At 35.9% G+C, this 21283-nt stretch overlaps 1 protein-coding gene across 2 annotated transcripts; it reads right to left on the reverse strand.

Moving 5' to 3' along the window:
* Window positions 1-475: 475 nt before the first annotated feature.
* LOC11441379 (protein DETOXIFICATION 40) lies at window positions 476-21034 on the reverse strand. 2 transcript variants are annotated; one of them, XM_003605866.4, is made up of 7 exons: window positions 20406-21034; window positions 18465-19096; window positions 8682-8738; window positions 1874-2112; window positions 1193-1311; window positions 1027-1113; window positions 476-870 (listed from the first exon to the last, which is right to left on the reverse strand). In XM_003605866.4, the coding sequence occupies exons 1-7, from the start codon at window positions 20763-20765 to the stop codon at window positions 805-807; spliced, it is 1560 nt and encodes a 519-aa protein (XP_003605914.1). In that variant the 5' UTR covers window positions 20766-21034; the 3' UTR covers window positions 476-804. The 2 variants fall into 2 exon arrangements, with proteins under 2 accessions (XP_003605914.1, XP_024638064.1); XM_024782296.2 differs by lacking the exon at window positions 8682-8738.
* Window positions 21035-21283: the final 249 nt, after the last annotated feature.

Raw genomic sequence — 21283 nt, forward strand, 5'->3', positions numbered from 1 at the left:
CAAAAATCCCTTAAAATTGCTATGTTTTGGAAAAACTAGAATTACAGACTCAAATATAGAAAACATTACAAAAGTTCCGAAATTATAGACAATCATTCTAATACTCCTCATTTTTGCCGCTAAAACCTACTGAAAATGACTGAAAAACATGCTTACCTAAGATGACCTGTCATCACACGACATCACATTGAGTTTGGCTCGGGTGCCACATGCATTTCTCCATGTCGTTGACACTTGTCGCATGTCTTTACGTATTCCTTAGAGTTTGTGTCCATCTTGGACTATTATTACCTGACCCTTAAAGCCTCTCTTGCTAACAATCGTGCCACCAAGTGATGCCTGACTATCCCTCTGTGTATATCTTTAAGGACATTGCTTCCTTCTTCCATTGTCATGCATTTTAAGGAAAATGGTTCAGAGTGCTATCTTCCATATATTCGTCATTCGATTAAAGGAAAATAAATGGTCACCCATCTTATGCGTAAAGCCTTGTTCTTATTTGCGGGTATTGTGCATACCTTAACTTCATAAATCATGATACATTTATTTTATAAAAATAAATATTACTAAGAGTGTGATTTTTACACAATACATTACTCAGAGTAGATAAGACAAACTTTTTCCTAAATAAAGTACAAACTTCCAAACTAATTATTTTTATTTTTTTTAATTTTTCAAAAAGCAAAAAAAAATCCGCTTATCTATATCGCGACACTCACTCATTCGACTATTTTTTTAAATACTTTTCTATATACTTATTTGGACTTCTGATCAATTAATCACGATGTGAAATCGTTAAGAGCTTCAATTCTTGAGGAGTGACTCGGTCTTGCCCTCCCACTTGTTTAGCCTCTTATTTGATTCTACAACCTGCAGATACAAAACACTTTCATTAAAAAACAAGCAATGTTTTATAATCGAATCAGATATTAAATCGAATCAGATATTAAACCGATGAGACTATCAGTGAGAGCTAACCCTAAAATAGTGAGAGTACACATTAGAGGAGGGTGTATAACATTTTACCTCATTATTCCAATCCGTTCGAAATGTTACCCACATTAAAATAATTGTTTGCAAAACTGTGCCACCTAACATTCCCAACCATATTCCCTATACACAAAAACAAACTTCAATATTATGACCTAAAATCAAAACATGGAAATCATTTTGGATAGAAAATCATATATACCTTGGCACCAAATTTGAAATAGAAACCAAGAACTGCACCCAACGGTATGCCAAGTCCGTAATAACAACCAACGTTTACATATGCAACAAATGTTTGCCATCCACATCCAACGGCCACCCCTTTTCATGTAAATAATTAGTTTAGAATTTGAATTTGTTAACGTAATGATTTAGCAAAAAATAAATGTTTAAAATGATTGATTCAAAAATATTTACGGTAGTGGGTTTTACCATCTTGATAAGTAGTTCACGTGGAGTACCAATTCTTAAAAATCATTTGAAACTAACGACGGTTTTTTAAATTAGAAGTTCGTGATTTTAATTCTTATGATTAAGACATCGATCCAATTCGTGTCAGTTCGACAAAAACTTTAGAAGAAATAAAAAATATAAGTTAAATTTTGAGTATCCATATTTTTATTTTTGTCGAACCAACATCTATCAAATCAGTGTCTTCGATTTTGAAGACAATGCAGAGATGCATGTTAACTTCTAAAAGACGAAATTTGTCGTTTAAAGTAAGTTTCAAATGATTTTTAAGCATTTGCTGGTTGACCACCCATCAAAATAGTCCATTGTGGAATGTTATAATCGCATTTGACACCTTTTGCATCAATGGTTGTAATCTAAAGCAAAATAAAATTTTGCAAAAATGGAATATAAGATGAAAGATAAATAATACCAGATAAGACAGGCTGAACGCCATTGAGGACAATGGCAAGAGCAAGGAGTGGACTGAGATCTGAGACAGCAGCAGCAACCTCTTCACCTTCTGTGAAGACATAGCTGATAACATCCCTTAATGCAAGCACCACAAGTGCTATAATTGCACATATTATGAATGAAATCACTGTTACCACCACCACTGAAAATGAAGCTGATTTTGAATTTCCTGCTCCTAATTCATTGCTCACTCTCACACTGCATGTTTATCAGAAACAATAGTTTTTCAATATTAGTATATAGATAGATAACAAAAACTACTTTGGAAAATTTAAAAGTAGTATCGCTTGATGCATATATGAATGAGTTAAAAAAATAAATTCAAATATGATTCATTTTTAAAGAATGCTTACATCTATACCATAACTATATTTTTTTTGAAGGAAAATATACCATAACTATATGTTGAAATTGATATTACAACATAGATGTAATAAACAACGAATAAGTGAAGTAAATTAAAACAAAAACTTAGATGCATTACAACTATGTTACCTTGTTTTTCATATTTGAAAAATTATAAGGACTCGTTTGATGAGCATGATAGAGAGACGATATATGATAAAACTATCATGTTCTATTTAAATATCTTGTTTTGTGCACAAAAACTCACAACCCAGTTACACTAAAAAATATTTGTTGGAACTTTTGTCTTGATTTATTACAAATAAAAGAAACACACCTTATATAGCTAACAAAAAGAGAAATATAAATGGTTATATGATCTAACCTCTTCTTAAAGTACTTGTATCCTTTTTTGTTTCTATTTGCTATTTCTTTTCTTTTGTTCCTCCTTTGTCTTTTCTTTCTTAACCAACATATACCATCTTAAAAATTGTGATTTAATCTAACACATTTGTTTAGATTATCTTTTATTGTTGTGAATTCGATGAAAAATCACACCAATAACAACTTAATGTGTGGAGCAAGGGATAATTAAGCAACCAAAACAAAGCGTATGGAATAATTAAATACAAGCCAAAAGTAGAAAACAACGGCGAGAAGAACAAAAGAAGAGAAGAACACAAAGAAATTTGTTGACCCAGTTCGGTCCAATCTGACCTAGTCTGGGGGAGAGAGCAGCCCTCCAATCCACTATATGATGAGTTTCGTTACAAAGAGAAATCAATGGGTTACAAGAATAAGTCTCCCGCCTAATTCTACCCAAAGTCTCAATCTCTTCCCGTAACCAAGAGACTCCAATCCTAATAGTGTTTCTCAAGGTGAATCAACCCACAAACCCTAGTGTTTGCTCCTAAGAGACAGACTCTATACAAACCCTAGTTTTGTTGTTGCTTTTCTAAACCCTTGTATCAGCCCCCTCTATCTCAAAGTTTGCTTTGATACAAGGTTTATATTTATAGTAAAAGTCCTGCTTAAAATCTGTAACAAATCTGCTTAAAATCTGTAACAAAACTGTAACAAATCTGCTCCCAAAAATACGTTTTATTTTTATCCGCCAGCGCACCATCGTGCCACGATGAGACCCCATCGTGCCACGATTTTTCCAGTGCCTTGCCCAAAAAACTAAAACCTCCATCGTGCCACGTTGCCCAGCCGTCGTGCCACGATTCTGCAGAAACCTGATTTTAAGTTAACTCTCACAATTCTCCACCTTGACTTCAAATCAGTGATGATGCCGATCATCAACCTCCTTGCTGCTCAAACCCTTGCTTCCCACTACTCCAAGTAGCTCCACAAGTTTACACCCTAACCTCTTCAGCCATCGGAATGTCTTCCGTCTTCTCGAAGATGCTTGTAGTCCAACTACGCTAGGAATTTCAGGTAGTTCTACAAGACTATACCATAACCTCTTCAATATGAGATATCTCCCGCTTTCCTTGAAGATCTACTTGTACCCAATCACCCTTGGCTTTTAGAGTAATCCACAAGTATACACCTCATAACCACTTCAGCCATCGGAATATCTTCCGCCTTCTCGAAGAGTCCTTGCAGTCCAACTACACTAGGAGTTTTAGGTAGTCCCACAAGCATTCACCATAACATCTTCAACACAGGACATCTCCCGCTTCCTTGAAGATCACCTTGCATCCAATCACCCTTGGCATTCTTTTAGAGTAATCTCGCAAGCCGTGCTACACATTCTCCAACTTCATGAAGAAATCCCTTGCTCACCATAGAGCATAGCACCCAAGGTTTTCATAGTCGTACCATTACCAGTGTGTTCAACTCCACCTCACGCTGAGCGTACTCTACCTCAACTAGCAAATGCGTACATCCCACTATGTCTTCAGCCTTGAAACTCCACCTCAACAGGTAGATCATGAGTATTCTTACCACCGCCTCTCCAAGCTAATGTTGAGTGTTTAACGTCTCTCCAGACGACCACCGCTCCACTAGGCATCAATCCCAAGGTGAGACACATCACCTTCTTCTTCCTCCAAACAACACCACACCATCAGAGCACCTGCATCCTCATAACCCTCAGAGACAATTTGTGCGGAGCTACCATTAATCTCCGGACAATCCTTCTTGAAGCGACCCATCTTGTGAAAGTTAAAGCATTCAAGCCTTGACTTGTTTCCACTCTTTCTCCGGTTACCTCTACCTCCACCATTCCCTCTTGTGACACTTAGGCCATCACCGTGTTCATGAGTCAAGTCCTTGGACTTGGTCAACTCCTTGGTTCTCAAAGCCGCTTGAACTTCTTCCAAGGTAACAGTGCCTTCCTTGCCATAGAGCATGATATCTTTGAACGATTCAAAAGATTTCGGTAGAGCACACAACAAGAGTATAGCTTTATCCTCATCCTCAAGTTGCACCTCAATATTCTCCAAGTCATCTAGGATTTTGTTGAACTCCGTAAGTTGCTCCATGATGGCCTTTGACTCTTCCATCCTGAATGAGTAGAGTCGTTGTTTTAGGAATTGCCGATGAGCCAAAGACTTTGTCATATACAAAGATTCCAACTTTGCCCACATCGATGCCGCGGTTGCTTCCTTTGCTACTTCTCTCAAAACTTTATCCCCGAGGCACAAGACAATGGCACTCCTGGCCTTGTCCACCATCTCGGTCTTCTCCGCTTGTGACATGGTGACCGGTAACGAACCTTCACCCTTCAAAGCTTTCTCACACTTTTGCTATATTAACACCGCTTCCATCTTTACCTTCCATAACCCGAAATCATTATCTCCGGTAAACTTCTCGATATCCCACTTTGAACCCATGATACTTAATTATCCTTCGACCCTTGCCCCACGGTGGGCGCCAATTGTTGTGAATTCGATGAAAAATCACACCAATAACAACTTAATGTGTGGAGCAAGGGATAATTAAGCAACCAAAACAAGCGTATGGAATAATTAAATACAAGCCAAAAGTAGAAAACAACGGCGAGAAGAACAAAAGAAGAGAAGAACACAAAGAAATTTGTTGACCCAGTTCGGTCCAATCTGACCTAGTCTGGGGGAGAGAGCAGCCCTCCAATCCACTATATGATGAGTTTCGTTACAAAGAGAAATCAATGGGTTACAAGAATAAGTCTCCCGCCTAATTCTACCCAAAGTCTCAATCTCTTCCCGTAACCAAGAGACTCCAATCCTAATAGTGTTTCTCAAGGTGAATCAACCCACAAACCCTAGTGTTTGCTCCTAAGAGACAGACTCTATACAAACCCTAGTTTTGTTGTTGCTTTTCTAAACCCTTGTATCAGCCCCCTCTATCTCAAAGTTTGCTTTGATACAAGGTTTATATTTATAGTAAAAGTCCTGCTTAAAATCTGTAACAAATCTGCTTAAAATCTGTAACAAAACTGTAACAAATCTGCTCCCAAAAATACGTTTTATTTTTATCCGCCAGCGCACCATCGTGCCACGATGAGACCCCATCGTGCCACGATTTTTCCAGTGCCTTGCCCAAAAAACTAAAACCTCCATCGTGCCACGTTGCCCAGCCGTCGTGCCACGATTCTGCAGAAACCTGATTTTAAGTTAACTCTCACAATTCTCCACCTTGACTTCAAATCAGTGATGATGCCGATCATCAACCTCCTTGCTGCTCAAACCCTTGCTTCCCACTACTCCAAGTAGCTCCACAAGTTTACACCCTAACCTCTTCAGCCATCGGAATGTCTTCCGTCTTCTCGAAGATGCTTGTAGTCCAACTACGCTAGGAATTTCAGGTAGTTCTACAAGACTATACCATAACCTCTTCAATATGAGATATCTCCCGCTTTCCTTGAAGATCTACTTGTACCCAATCACCCTTGGCTTTTAGAGTAATCCACAAGTATACACCTCATAACCACTTCAGCCATCGGAATATCTTCCGCCTTCTCGAAGAGTCCTTGCAGTCCAACTACACTAGGAGTTTTAGGTAGTCCCACAAGCATTCACCATAACATCTTCAACACAGGACATCTCCCGCTTCCTTGAAGATCACCTTGCATCCAATCACCCTTGGCATTCTTTTAGAGTAATCTCGCAAGCCGTGCTACACATTCTCCAACTTCATGAAGAAATCCCTTGCTCACCATAGAGCATAGCACCCAAGGTTTTCATAGTCGTACCATTACCAGTGTGTTCAACTCCACCTCACGCTGAGCGTACTCTACCTCAACTAGCAAATGCGTACATCCCACTATGTCTTCAGCCTTGAAACTCCACCTCAACAGGTAGATCATGAGTATTCTTACCACCGCCTCTCCAAGCTAATGTTGAGTGTTTAACGTCTCTCCAGACGACCACCGCTCCACTAGGCATCAATCCCAAGGTGAGACACATCACCTTCTTCTTCCTCCAAACAACACCACACCATCAGAGCACCTGCATCCTCATAACCCTCAGAGACAATTTGTGCGGAGCTACCATTAATCTCCGGACAATCCTTCTTGAAGCGACCCATCTTGTGAAAGTTAAAGCATTCAAGCCTTGACTTGTTTCCACTCTTTCTCCGGTTACCTCTACCTCCACCATTCCCTCTTGTGACACTTAGGCCATCACCGTGTTCATGAGTCAAGTCCTTGGACTTGGTCAACTCCTTGGTTCTCAAAGCCGCTTGAACTTCTTCCAAGGTAACAGTGCCTTCCTTGCCATAGAGCATGATATCTTTGAACGATTCAAAAGATTTCGGTAGAGCACACAACAAGAGTATAGCTTTATCCTCATCCTCAAGTTGCACCTCAATATTCTCCAAGTCATCTAGGATTTTGTTGAACTCCGTAAGTTGCTCCATGATGGCCTTTGACTCTTCCATCCTGAATGAGTAGAGTCGTTGTTTTAGGAATTGCCGATGAGCCAAAGACTTTGTCATATACAAAGATTCCAACTTTGCCCACATCGATGCCGCGGTTGCTTCCTTTGCTACTTCTCTCAAAACTTTATCCCCGAGGCACAAGACAATGGCACTCCTGGCCTTGTCCACCATCTCGGTCTTCTCCGCTTGTGACATGGTGACCGGTAACGAACCTTCACCCTTCAAAGCTTTCTCACACTTTTGCTATATTAACACCGCTTCCATCTTTACCTTCCATAACCCGAAATCATTATCTCCGGTAAACTTCTCGATATCCCACTTTGAACCCATGATACTTAATTATCCTTCGACCCTTGCCCCACGGTGGGCGCCAATTGTTGTGAATTCGATGAAAAATCACACCAATAACAACTTAATGTGTGGAGCAAGGGAATTAAGCAACCAAAACAAGCGTATGGAATAATTAAATACAAGCCAAAAGTAGAAAACAACGGCGAGAAGAACAAAAGAAGAGAAGAACACAAAGAAATTTGTTGACCCAGTTCGGTCCAATCTGACCTAGTCTGGGGGAGAGAGCAGCCCTCCAATCCACTATATGATGAGTTTCGTTACAAAGAGAAATCAATGGGTTACAAGAATAAGTCTCCCGCCTAATTCTACCCAAAGTCTCAATCTCTTCCCGTAACCAAGAGACTCCAATCCTAATAGTGTTTCTCAAGGTGAATCAACCCACAAACCCTAGTGTTTGCTCCTAAGAGACAAACTCTATACAAACCCTAGTTTTGTTGTTGCTTTTCTAAACCCTTGTATCAGCCCCCTCTATCTCAAAGTTTGCTTTGATACAAGGTCTATATTTATAGTAAAAGTCCTGCTTAAAATCTGTAACAAATCTGCTTAAAATCTGTAACAAAACTGTAACAAATCTGCTCCCAAAAATACGTTTTATTTTTATCCGACAGCGCACCATCGTGCCAGGATGAGACCCCATCGTGCCACGATTTTTCCAGTGCCTTGCCCAAAAAACTAAAACCTCCATCGTGCCATGTTGCCCAGCCGTCGTGCCACGATTCTGCAGAAACCTGATTTTAAGTTAACTCTCACATTTATCTAATGTGAAACTCTTAACGATATATCTTTATTTCTTAATGAAATTCGTATTCATATTTTTAGCGGCAACACTATATATTTCTAAAAATCTTCCAATTAATGCATGGATTCTCGATCTATTGTCGTCGTCATCGTCATGGTTGATGTCGTTCTTCAAGGTCCGATAATGGTCGGGATGTTGTGTTGCTCCAAATCGTTCTGGATGGTGTGGTTGCAATTTTGGTATTTTCAATCTCCCTCCTCCGCGCCAAAAGGAGTGTTTAAAAGAAAAATTGTATGTCAAAGTTAAAGCCATTCAAAGAAAAATTGTATTTCAAAGTTGTAGTCTACTGCATAACAAGTAACAACGAAAATATGTCAAGAAAAAAGGGAACAACATGTGGAAGTTCCAACCTCAACCACTGATGAATAGAAATCGATCAATAAATATTAAAGGAGAATCAAACCTTGCAGCTGCTTGAAATCCAACTGAGATCATGAACGTCCATCCAGACACTGTGGTACTGCATATACAAACACATTAATTGTGCATAAAGGAAAATAAAACATCTTTCATTTGAGAGATATCAGATGGATAAAATTTACTATGAAGAATCTTTCAATTATTTTTTTTTACTATGAACAAGTTATAAGTTCATGTGATCAAGACAGAGAGAATATTTTATAGGGTGATAGATGTTCTGATCAAAACAGATGGATAACTTTTGTCAGATAAAGTTATATTTCATTGGTTGTTTATGTTATCCTCTAGAATTCTGCTTTTCCCCAGCACAAAACACTCGCGCCCTGCAGCCTTGTCCAAGATACCCTTGCGCTAGTTAAATAACGCAAGTGTTAAACTCTGTGCTACTTAACTAACGCTGCGTGAGTTAACTAACGGCGTTAGTTAACTCACGCTAGTATATTTTAACATATATATGCATATTCTCTTTTTCATAACAAGCGCAAAAACACAAGAAAAGGGTGATTTCATAAACAGGCAGTCCATGAGTTATGAATCCTAAAGCTAAGGTATCAAAGATTGATACAAGCAAATGTAACCCCATGACCAGCTAATTGACAATTTCAGTCCCATAAGGAAATTAGGCACATCCAAAATTCCATGTGTCAACCATGATGTTCACGTTATGCCACTCATAATCCATGAGGGGATTGGAAGCTACCTGGCCCCAACCCATCCCCTCCAAGAAGAAAAATCATGCTTATATCCTGAATTTGGCAAGAAAAAATCATGCTTATCATGTTTTATATTAAATTATACTAGCGTGAGTTAACTCATGCGGGTATAACACCTGCGTGAGTTAACTCGTGCAGGTATAACACCTGCATGAGTTAACACCTGCATGAGTTAACTCGTGCGGGTATAACACCTGCATGAGTTAACTCATGCGGCGTGACTTAAGTCACACATGTCTAAAAACTAAGTCTCGTTTTTTTACACTTGCGTTAGTTAACTAGCGCAAGGGTATTTTGATCAGTTTGGCTGGGTGGAAGCAAAACTTGATGGGAATAGTGCTGAAATCTTATACATAAGCTTCAACATTGGTCCACACCAAGTGTGTTCTTAGGATATCCATCCCATCATCATGTAACATGATTATCATCCAATAAAATCATAATTTATCATCATGTAATTTTTTATCAAAACCAATTCCCTTTCTCCAAAATACACAATCCACCACATATACTTTTCTAGATAATGGGTCACCACCTTACATCATTAACCACTTATTAAATGATTTTGATACCCCTACCTTACTGTTGGCCACCCATTTAGCACCGAACTTTGAGTTCTGACACAAAATCAGTCATAAGATGTCAACATGGCATCTTCAAACCCAACAAAAAATACTACAATCTTCACACACATGATAGAAAATCACAGCTTCCCCATAACCGAGTGTCTACACAAAAAGTACTCGAATTGAAAAATGACAATGGATGATGAATGTAATGCTCTTATTAAAAATTAGACGTGGGATTTAGACACAGAATAATATGATGGTTATTTTGACATGCATAAAGCCAAATTTGTAGGCGATGGTGTAGGTCAACAGGTTCGCGTCAATTGTGGAGAGACATTTAACTCAGTTGTTAAATCAGTAGCCATTTGAATTGTGATCCGTCGTGCTCTCTCTAAAGCATGTTAGATTCATCAATTAGATGTCAAAAATGTTTTTCTCCATGGAGAATTTAAACAAACCGTCTACATGTATCAATCATTGAGATTCAAAGATCCAACTCACTATGGTCATGTTTGTCTCCTGCACAAATCAATTTATGGCATCAACCAAGCCCCTAGATCATGGTACATATGGTTTGCCGAATATGTTTAATCTATTGGGTTCATCCGAAGCAAGTATGGCCACTCTCTCTTCATATACAAGAAATACAATCACATGACTTACCTCTTCGTATATGTAGACGACATTATTCTCACAACCTTTACTTATAATCTTCGCCAATCCATCATCTCACCCCCTCGGCTCTAAATTTTCTATGAGAGAATTGGGGCCACTAAGCTATTTTCAAGGTATCGCAGTCACTCGACATGGTGGTGGTTTGTACTTATTAGAAGAAGAAAAAATTACAAATGAAATTCTTGAGCGCGTTGGCATGTCCTAATATAAGCCATCTCCTACACCGGTTGATACTAAACCAAAGCTTAGCACCAAAACTAGAAACTCATATGACGATCCCTCTCTTTATTGCAGTATTGTGTGTGCTCTTTAACATTTCACATTCACACAGACGAACATCTCTGTTAATTATTTGCTTTTTGGACTGCATTACGTGGCTTTTATTTATCCTTATTTTATTTTGTTTCAGTTTAGTGTTTTAGTCAATTAGTGGTTCCTACATTTTAGGAGCAAGTGGTTGTTACTTGCTGAAGTGTTGGCAATGTGTGATGTTCAGTTTTTATTTTTTTAAAATTACTTAAGTGTATTTGCTTCTATTGAATGAAAAACTGATTTCCCTATTCCTCCTCAACCTGAAACGTATTCCTTTGCTATACTTCTATGATTTTAACATTCAGTCATAAAACCAACAAATTGGTATCAGAGCTATCATCTTACGGGACCTGTGAAAATGGAAACCAAAACAAATATCTCACACGTTGCTCTTCCAATCTTTGATGGGGAGAACTATGACATGTGGGAAGTAAGAATGGAGTCTTACCTAGAGGCTTTGGATGTTTGGGAGGCCATTGAAGAGGATTATAATGTTCCTCCGCTGCCGAATAATCCTACCATGGCTCAGTTAAAATATCACAAGGAGAGAAAAACTCGGAAGGCAAAGGCAAAATCAGTTTTTTTTTCCTGTGTTTCATAAACTGTTTTCACCAGAATTATGACTCTCAAAACAGCAAAAGAAATATGGGACTATTTGAAGGAATAATATGCGGGGGATGAAAGGATTCGAGGCATGCAAGTGCTGAACAATTAAAGATTACTCTGACATATTGCTTTCCATTGCAAACGATATTAGGTTACTCGGCCCTAAATTTGCTGATTCCAGAATTGTTGAAAAAATTCTGGTTACAGTGCCTGAGAGATATGAAGCATCAATAACCATCTTAGAGAACACAAAAGATTTGTTAAAGATCACCTTAGAAGCAGTGTTACATGCCTTGCAGGATCAAGAGCAACGAAGGCTCATGAGGCAAGATCATGCGGTTGAAGGTGCTTTACCAGCCAAGCATCATGTAGTTGGAAGTAATGCAAGCAACCAAAGCAAATATAAGGGAAAAAGGAAAAAATTCCTCCTTGTGAGCATTGTGGAAAATTGGGTCATCCGCCATTCAGATGTTGGAAAAGACCAGATGCAAAATGCAACAAGTACAATCAGCTTGGACATGAAGCGGTGATATGAAAAGGTAAATCTCAACAAAATGAAGTCAATCCCAAGTTGTTGAGCAAGATGAAGACGATCAGATGTTTACAACATCTTGTTATTCAAGGAGGAGCAGCTCAGAATGTTGGTTGATTGATAGTGGTTGTACAAACCATATGATACATGATAAAACTCTTTTCAAGGATTGAAAGCCTACTAAAGTTTCAAAGGTCAGAATTGGGAATGGTAATTATATTGCTGCAAAAGGAAAATGAACCATCCTAATTTCAACAACTTCAGGTATAAAAACAATCTCAGATGTTCTTTATGTACCTGATATTGACCAAAACTTTCTTAGTGCGGGTCAATTAATAGAAAAAGGATTTAAAGTATCTTTTAAAGATCAACATTGTGCTATTTTTGACACCTGGTCAAGAGATTTTAAAGGTTAAAATGAGGCTTAAAAGCTTCCCATTTGATCCAACAGAGGATGAGCAAACAACTTATTTCATCCATGTTAGTTCGACAGAACTTTGGCACAAGCGACTTGGTCATTGTCATATTCAGAGAATGTTGAACATGGAAAAGAAAGACATGTCGAGAGGTCTACCGGTACTCTCCAATCTGAAGGTGAGAAAAAACACAAGAAGGGAGGGTTGAATTGTGTTTTCTTTTTCTCCTAACTGAAAATACAGATCAGAAGCAGATAGAGTTATACTCCTGAAGAGATGTTCAGACTAATTGCAGCGGATAAAACAGAGAGAGAGAGAGAGAGAGAGAGAGAGAGAGAGAGAGAAGAAAGACACAAGCAATTTATACAGGTTCCTTCCACAAACCGGAAGTCAGTCCTGTCCCCCTTGCACTTCCAAGGAGAGTTCACTATGTAATATCTGATTACAATTGCTCACTACTAAACTTAGTAAGAGACTTCAAATGCTCAAGCACAACTGCAAGAGACTTCCTATGCTCTTGAACACAATCAAGAGACTTCTATTGCTCAAGCACAAATGCAAGAGACTTCTATTGCTCAAGCACAAATGCAAGAGACTTCTGAATTCAAACAGAATTACAAAGAAAAATGTTTGAGGTTGAACACTTGATATACAATCAGTGGTGTTCACAATACAAATCAGATACAGACTCTAAAGACTCTAGAATTCGTAAGATATGAGCTTTGATAAGAAATTCTAAGTGAACTTTGAAGTGCAGAGTTTTGGCTTAGTTAATTCCTTGTGTTGTTCTTGTGAAACTCTGAGTCTTCACTCCTTTATATAGAGGTGTGAAAGAGACGTTAAATTTCCAGCACATTCAAAATAGAGTCGTTTGAAGCTTTTGATCAATCACCAATGATTCTTTGCCTGATATGGTTATTGTCTTACGAAGGATCAATTTCAAATGTATTTCCATTGAGAAGAAACATTGTAGCAGGCAGAGCTGTTTTTCTTGTCTTGTAGTAGGGACAAAAACATAGCAGTGGAGATAGTGGTTGTACACTTCGTACAAACGTACTATGTCAACGCTCCTTGAAGAATAAGCATTCAATGCCTTTCAATCCTTTCAAAATAGTCGTTGCTATACTTTTCCAGTCTTCTGCAATCTTAGACGAGTTTGAATCCATTAAGCAGCTTTTTGGTGATTCTCAGCTTCTGATAAACTTGCTTCTGATTACGTCATCACTTCAAGAGCACTTTAACTTCAGGAGCAGTTTTCTTCAGACGCTTTAAGCTTCCTTTTTTTTTTGTTGATGTATTTGCTCTTTATTTGTTCTTCCAAGACCTTTTTAAGATGTCAAATATTTGTCTGTAGTCTTGTACACTTGAACAAATATTAGCATATCCAATTGACAATTTTTAACACTTTGTTATCATCAAAACTCTTAAGAGTTATTGCTAAACACATTTTGTTCCAACACAATCATTTGCAAAATTGCAATGCTTGTCAATTTGGTAAACCAAACAGATTGACATTTCCCAAAACAACTTGGAGAGGCTCTCAAAAGTTGCAACTTATTCACACTGATGTGGCAGAACCTCAAAGAACACCATCATTACAAGGCAATCTCTACCTTATTATTTTCATAGATGATTTTACAAGAATGTGTTGGATTTTTTCTTGAAATTCAAGCATGAAGTGGCTGGAGTATTTGTAAAGTTCAAGAAAATGGTGGAAAATCAAAGTGGCTGCAAGATTCAATTTCTAAGGTCCGATAATGGCAAGGAATATACATCAACACAATTTAATATGTATTGTGAAGAAGCTGGAATTGAACATCAACTCACAACTCCATATACTCCACAACAAAATGGAGTTAGTGAAAGGAGAAATAGATATGTAATGGAGATGGCTAGATATATGCTACATGAGAATGATATGCCTAAACATTTTCGGGCAGAAGCAGCAAACACAACAGTCTTTCTTCAAAATCCGACTTCCTTCGAAGGCTTTGACAGAGGAAACTCCTTTTGAAGCTTGGTAAGGGTATAAGCCTTGACTATCTCTTAAAGTGTTTGGTTGTGTTTGTTTTACACATGTTCCACAAGTTAAGCGTGACAAACTTGACAAGAAAGCAATTCCAGGCAGCTTTGTGGGCTATAGTTCAGTTTCAAAAGCCTACAAAGTGGAAAGATGACAATCTCTAGAGGCGTGCGTTTTAATAAAGAACAACATTGAAAGTGATCATCTTGGAAAGCAAACAACAGAGTTGTGTGAGAATGAACTTGAAGACGATCCTCCCATTAGAGTCACAAGGCTGTTGTCCGACATCTACCAAAGGTGTAATGTAGCAATATGTGAACCTGCTTGTTGTGAGGAAGAATTAAAAGATCAAAAGTGGAAAAATGCAATGGAGGAGGAGATGTCAATGATTAAACAAAAAAAAACATCGGAACTAGTTGACAAGCCTGAAGATGGAAAAATCATTGGAGTTAAATGGGTTTTTAGAACAAAGCTAAATGCAGATTGCTCAGTCAATAAATATAAGGCCAGACTTGTAGTTAAAGGGTATGCACAAATTTTTGGTGTTGATTATTCTGACACTTTCGCACCTGTATCAAGATTAGATACAATTAGATTGGTGTTAGTGGTTGCTGCTCAGAAGGGATGGAAAGTGTTCCAGTTAAATCTCAAATCAACCTTTTTACATGGAGTTTTACAAGAAGAAATATATGTGGAGCAGTCAGAGGGATTTGTTGTGCAAGGTAAATAAGATAAAGTTTATCTACTCAAAAAGGCCCTTTATGGCCTCAAACAAGCACTACGGGCTTGGTACAGTAGGATAAATGATCATCTATTGAATATAGGATTTGTGAAAAGCCTATATAAGTCCACTCTTTATGTGAAGCATAAGGAAAATAATCTTCTGATAGTTTCCCTCTATGTTGATGATATGTTAGTGACCGGAGATGATACAAGGCTGGTTGAAGAGTTCAAACAAGAAATGATGCAGGCTTTCGAAATGACAGATCTTGGTCTTATGACCTACTTTCTTGGCATTGAAATCAAACAAAATGAAAATTGTGTGTTCATCTGTCAAAAAAAAGTATGCAATAGAAATATTGAAGAAATTCAAGATGGAGGAGTGCAAAGTAGTTAGGACACCAATGAACCAAAAAGAAAAGTTGAGCAAGGAAGATGGTGCTGATAAAAATTGATGAAGGATATTATAGAAGCTTGATTGGATGTTTAATGTATCTCACGTCAACAAGGCCAGACATTCTATTTGTTGTAAGTTTACTCTCTCGGTTTATGCATTGTTCTAGTGAAATGCATTTAATAGCAGCAAAAAGAGTATTAAGGTATATTAAAGGTACAATTGATTATGGCGTCAAATTTGAGAAATGTTAAGAGTTTAAGTTGTATGGATTCTCTGATAGTGATTGGGCTGGATCCATTGATGACATGAAGAGTACTTCAGGGTATTGTTTCAGCCTAGGCTCATAAGTGTTTTCATGGTTCACAAAGAAGCAAGATATTGTTGCACAATCCAATGCTGAAGCTGAGTTCATAGTAGCAACAACTGTTATAAATCAAGTTTTGTGGTTAAAAGAGGTTTTATGTGATTTAGATATCCAGCAGAATGATAAGACAGAAATCTGTTTTGACAATCAGGCAGCAATTGCAATTTCAAAGGATCCAGTATGTTATGGGAAGACTAAACATTTCAATATCAAGCTCTACTTCTTACAAGAGGTGCAACAAAGTGGAGAAGTCACTTTACTAGTCAGTGTTGAAGTTGATTACGACAGTGTTGTCAATGTGGTGTCGGAATCTTGTTGGTTACATAATCTACTTCTAGAATTATATTGTCCAATTCACAAAGCTATCATGGCATGTTGTGATAAACTCAATGATATGTACCTTTATAGTAATCCAATTCAACATCAAAGAACCAAACACCTAGAGGTGGACATTCACTTTGTCTGTGAAAAGTGGCATGTGGACAGGTTCGTGCCCTGCATGTCCCTTCGCGTCATGAAATTGGAAATATCTTCGGTAAAATACTTACGTTGGTACTTTGAATTCAAGGGCATTCTCAACGTAGGACATCCTCCGGCTAAGACTTTGGAAGTGTGATATAATATTTTTATACTTGATTAGAATATCTTTATTTACAATTATTAAGTAGATTAGTCAATAATTCACACATTAAGAATCATGATTAGGATTAATTTCATGAGTTTTTTTTTTTTTTTGATAAAAATTTCATGAGTTATCTATTACTGTGTGTATAAGGCAATTCTGCCAATCAAGAATAAAATACATGTTTATAATCCTTATATTTTATATAAAAACTGTAATTCTGAAGTAATGAGATGATATTTCCTCCGCTCAAAATAAATGTAGCATTTGACTATTTTTTTAACTTGATATCAAAATAATAGATTACTCCTTCAAGTAAATATGATCTTTATGGATAGTTTTGGTCAAAAAGAAAAAAAAAATCTTTATGGATAGTAAAACTCTCATTTAATATATTTAACACTACTACGTTCTCATAATCTTTGCTTAGATTGAAAAGAACCTTTATTATTTTAATCCAAGTACTTTTGAGTTGCATTTGACTATTTCTTATATATATTGAAAAATAATATAAATAACACAATGATTATATTTTTCTTTCAAAAAAAAAAACATAATGATTATATTTTAAAGAGTTTGTTTTGTTGTGATTGTTGTATTCGCCATTTGACTGAGTCACTGACCAATGGAATTTGTTCGTTTCATAACAGTGACAGTAACCGCATAGTTTAGTTCCTCCAGAAATAGAAAAGTCAATTGCGATCATTTTCCAACATGGTTAAAGAATAAATATATGTGCTTATCTTAGGAAAAGATTCTTAATTTTTTATTATAAGGTCATCTTTTTTCATGAAGTTTTTATTTTTATTTTCAAAAAACTTTCAATAAATTTTGGACTTGTGGCATCCAAGAGTTGTCATCTTCCTAGTTATGGACTTCAAATTGGATTCCTCCTTAGTGAACTATCTAAAAATTGGTTACAATAATAATATATTCAATTTTCTCTACTAGAGAGTTTGAGTTTGAAATAATTTTTTTCAATTTCATATATAGGATTGATATACCCACAATCATTTTTTTTTAAAGCAGCCGTTTTCCCCCTTTTATCTTACAAAAATCTTACCAATGATGTATTAAATATACCCTTTTTTTGTTACAATATTTATTTTGGTTACACACTAAATATACCTTAACAAATGAATATAATATAAAATTTTGTAAAAAAATAAAATATAACATTTGAAGTGCAAATTAAGTGATAAGAGTTTATTTTTGTTATATGAGAAAAGAAAAAAGAAAAACCAAGTCCTTGAAAAGGGTCGTCTAATAAAACAGACGATAAACACGATTCAAGTTCATTAAATGTATTGAGATGTGAACCGTCAATACTTTCCTAAAGACCTAGGAGTCCTCCCAAAGGGTCTTAGAACATTCCTAGAGGCCTCGGTGCCATCCTAAAAGACTCTTAAGGCTTAAGGCGCACCCCTCCAAGGGCGCTGCCTCAACCTGCCTCTAGAGCATGACAGAAAGACTTGAATGCCCTCATTACTTGAGGCTTCACGATAGATCAGGTCCATAGAGGGCTATAAATACCACCCTTGAGAGCTTTCTCAAGACATAACTAATATAAGACTAAACTCTAATATCGATTATTGTACTTCAGCAAGTACAAGATGATATGAAAGATAGATTATAAATCTTTAGGATTATAAATCTCTCTCTTAAATTTTTTTTAACTTTTAACATTCTTAGGATTGGATTTAAAGGATTTAAACTTTAGGATTTTTAGTTAAGTTAAAAGAGACTCAAATCATCTATGCTTTTTGCTAGATTGAGAATTAATTACAATAAAAAATGTGGAATGAAATAGAACTTACCAAATAGAAAGAGAATCAAGAGCCAATTCAGGATGAGGAAGTAACCCAGCAAGCAAAACCAAGATTTGAAAGTACCAAGTCTCTAAACACAACATCACAGCTGAAGCAGCTGACAATTTAAAAAACTCTGGCAACCCTGAAAATGCTTGAAAACTAAACCCTTTCCAAGTATGCTTACATTTCTCACTCTTCACAATATAAACAAATTGTGCAATCACAATTATCCACCAAGAAATACTCAAAACCAATGAAGCACCTAATAAACCAAGCCCAATTTGGTAGATAACAACATAACTTAACACAAGGTGAATAACCAATGTTGCTGCTGATATGTATGCACTTGGTGCTACTATGCTTTGTGCTTGAAGAAATTTTTGGATTGGAAAGTTTATAGCATAGGCAAATATTTGTGGGATTAAACCAAAGACAAAAAGGGATGCTGCTGATGCAATTTTTGGTGATTCTCCTAGAAATATTAAAATTGGTTCGGAGAATATGTATATTATTGTTAAAATTAAACCGGCTATTGTGAGAAGCACTGTTGATCTTTGCAAATATATGCCTAACATTTCATATTTTTTTGCTCCAAATGCTTGTCCACATAGTGTCTCAACAGCACTCCCCATGCCCAACTGTTCATCATAAACATCACCAATTATTCAAAAAAAAAATATTAATACAAGGGAATTGGGAAATATACCAATTTTAAATAGATAGCTTGAGGCAAAAAAATTTAATAGACACTATTAGCCAACCCACAAGTTTTGTCTTAGCACTAAAAAAAATAGAATTTTAAGCAAAATTAGGCTGGAATAAAATCTATCTATTACTTTCTTGTTTCTTAACTTAACTACATTTGCTCAAAAAAAAAAAAAAAAAAAAAAACTTAACTACATAAATTAGATACGAAATTCTTAACTTCTCTCTCTAAAATTTTGTTGCTATATAACATAATTTTTTTTCTTCCTAAAAATAAATTTAAATAAAATAATATGCAATTTTGGTCCTAAAAAATTGAATTATTTTAGTCCCTGTAAATAAGTTTTTATGGTCAACTTTCTTGCACTAAAATCTCATTTTATTAAAATATTTAGGTCCCTAAATTAGATTTGAGAGATAACATAGTTTTAAATTAAAAAATTTGAGGAACTAAAATTATTAGACAAAAAATAGAAACACTAAATTTATACATATTTTAAAGGGTTAAATATGTTTTTGGTCCGTATAAATATACAAAATTTTCATTTTAGTCCCTCTAAAAAATTTCTTCAACTTTTAGTCCCCAAAAGTTTTCCTTCTTCACTTTTGGTCCTTCCTTTTATATAAACTCATATGTAGAATTTATATTTTTCAACAAAATTTTTTAAAATAGTTTATAATATTATAAGAATCTCGCCCAAAATAATTAATTTTTTTTAACGAAACATGAATCAAATATGAATTTTTATAAGTTTGGCAGTTAAAAATTCATATTTAATTCATGTTTAGTTAAAAAATTCGAAAAAAAATTGGACAAATTTTTACAATATTCTACACATTTATGCACAATTTCATTAAAAAATAAAAATGCTACACATGAGTTGACTTAAAAATAGGGACCAAAAGTGGTGATTGAAAATTTTATAGGGACTAAAAGTTGAAGAATTTTTTTTTACAGGGACTAAAACGAAAAGTTGATATATTTATAAAGACCAAAAACATATTTAACCCTATTTTAAATTAGAGGGATAAAAAAATATTATTAAACCTATAATTTTCTAGACAAGGCCATAGAAAAGTGAAGAACATAGGTGGTGTGTCTTGATTGTTGATTTCATTTATTATTGTGATGTGATTAAATATATGGACAAATCCCTCTAATGGTGCTTGAAAAGATAGTAATAATTGAATTAATTAATGAAGATCCAAGTACTAAAACAAAGAGAACAAAGTGATTAATACCATGAGTCCATAAGCAAATATTTGGATACCATTATTTCCAAGGGAAGCAGCAGCAAGCTCCAAATTACCAAGATGACCAGAAAATATTTGAGTAGACATTGACATCACATAGTTGATAAGGTACACAATTACAGAAGGTGCAGCTAGGTAAAAAAGTAGCTTAAATTCAACCCATGTAGCAAGTTTAATACGTTTCACAAAAGGAACACTTGTATCTGAGAGTATTCTTTCAAGTTCACCATCTGATTCATGCTTTGAACCAAATGAATGAGTGAATGATGATAATAGTATTGGTGTTGGTTCACTAGGTACTAGTAAAGGTTCATCAATATCTTTGTCAACATGAGTAGAAGTAGCCATGTTTGTGAATGTTTTGAGACACAATAGTAAATTAAACTATGAAAGGAATTATAAATTTGTAGAATTTATTGGGTTAGAATTTTAACTTTATTATGTGTAAAGTTGTGTTAATAGATAGAGACTCGAATGTTTTTATGTGATGGATGTTATGTATGTTGAAGATTCATTTGCATATAAAGTTGGAACATTGGTGTCATATTTTCATGTTACGTGATTGAATAATCAATAAGGGAAGATTTTGACCTTGCTATTAATCAGCCATGGTCTATTATTATGAGATGATTGGTTGTGAGAAATAAGTGATCAATTAGGTTATAAGAAGAGATAAAGATGTGATAAATAAATATATTTGTGGGTGTTTTCTTGTTTGTAACATTTAAGGTATGGTTTGATGCTTCTTCAGCATGTGAATTCCTTTGTGTTAGTTTTGATTTTTTAAAATAAATTTTAAACAGATTTAGAGTAGCGTATGTGAATATCTTAGTGTTGTTGTTTGAAACAACAAGTACTTCATCATT

Source organism: Medicago truncatula, chromosome 4, assembly GCF_003473485.1.
Source record: "Medicago truncatula cultivar Jemalong A17 chromosome 4, MtrunA17r5.0-ANR, whole genome shotgun sequence".
Classification (NCBI taxonomy): domain Eukaryota; kingdom Viridiplantae; phylum Streptophyta; class Magnoliopsida; order Fabales; family Fabaceae; genus Medicago; species Medicago truncatula.

Excerpts from the sequence above, each read along its gene's own strand:
- LOC11441379 (XM_003605866.4), bottom strand. The coding sequence starts at position 20,765 with ATGGCTACTTCTACTCATGTTGACAAAGATATTGATGAACCTTTACTA. Across the intron at positions 19,097-20,405 it reads TATTTGCTTATGGACTCATG|TTGGGCATGGGGAGTGCTGT; the intron begins GTATTAATCACT and ends TATGATGAACAG. Across the intron at positions 1,312-1,873 it reads CGTTCAGCCTGTCTTATCTG|GGGTGGCCGTTGGATGTGGA; the intron begins GTATTATTTATC and ends TTACATGAAAAG.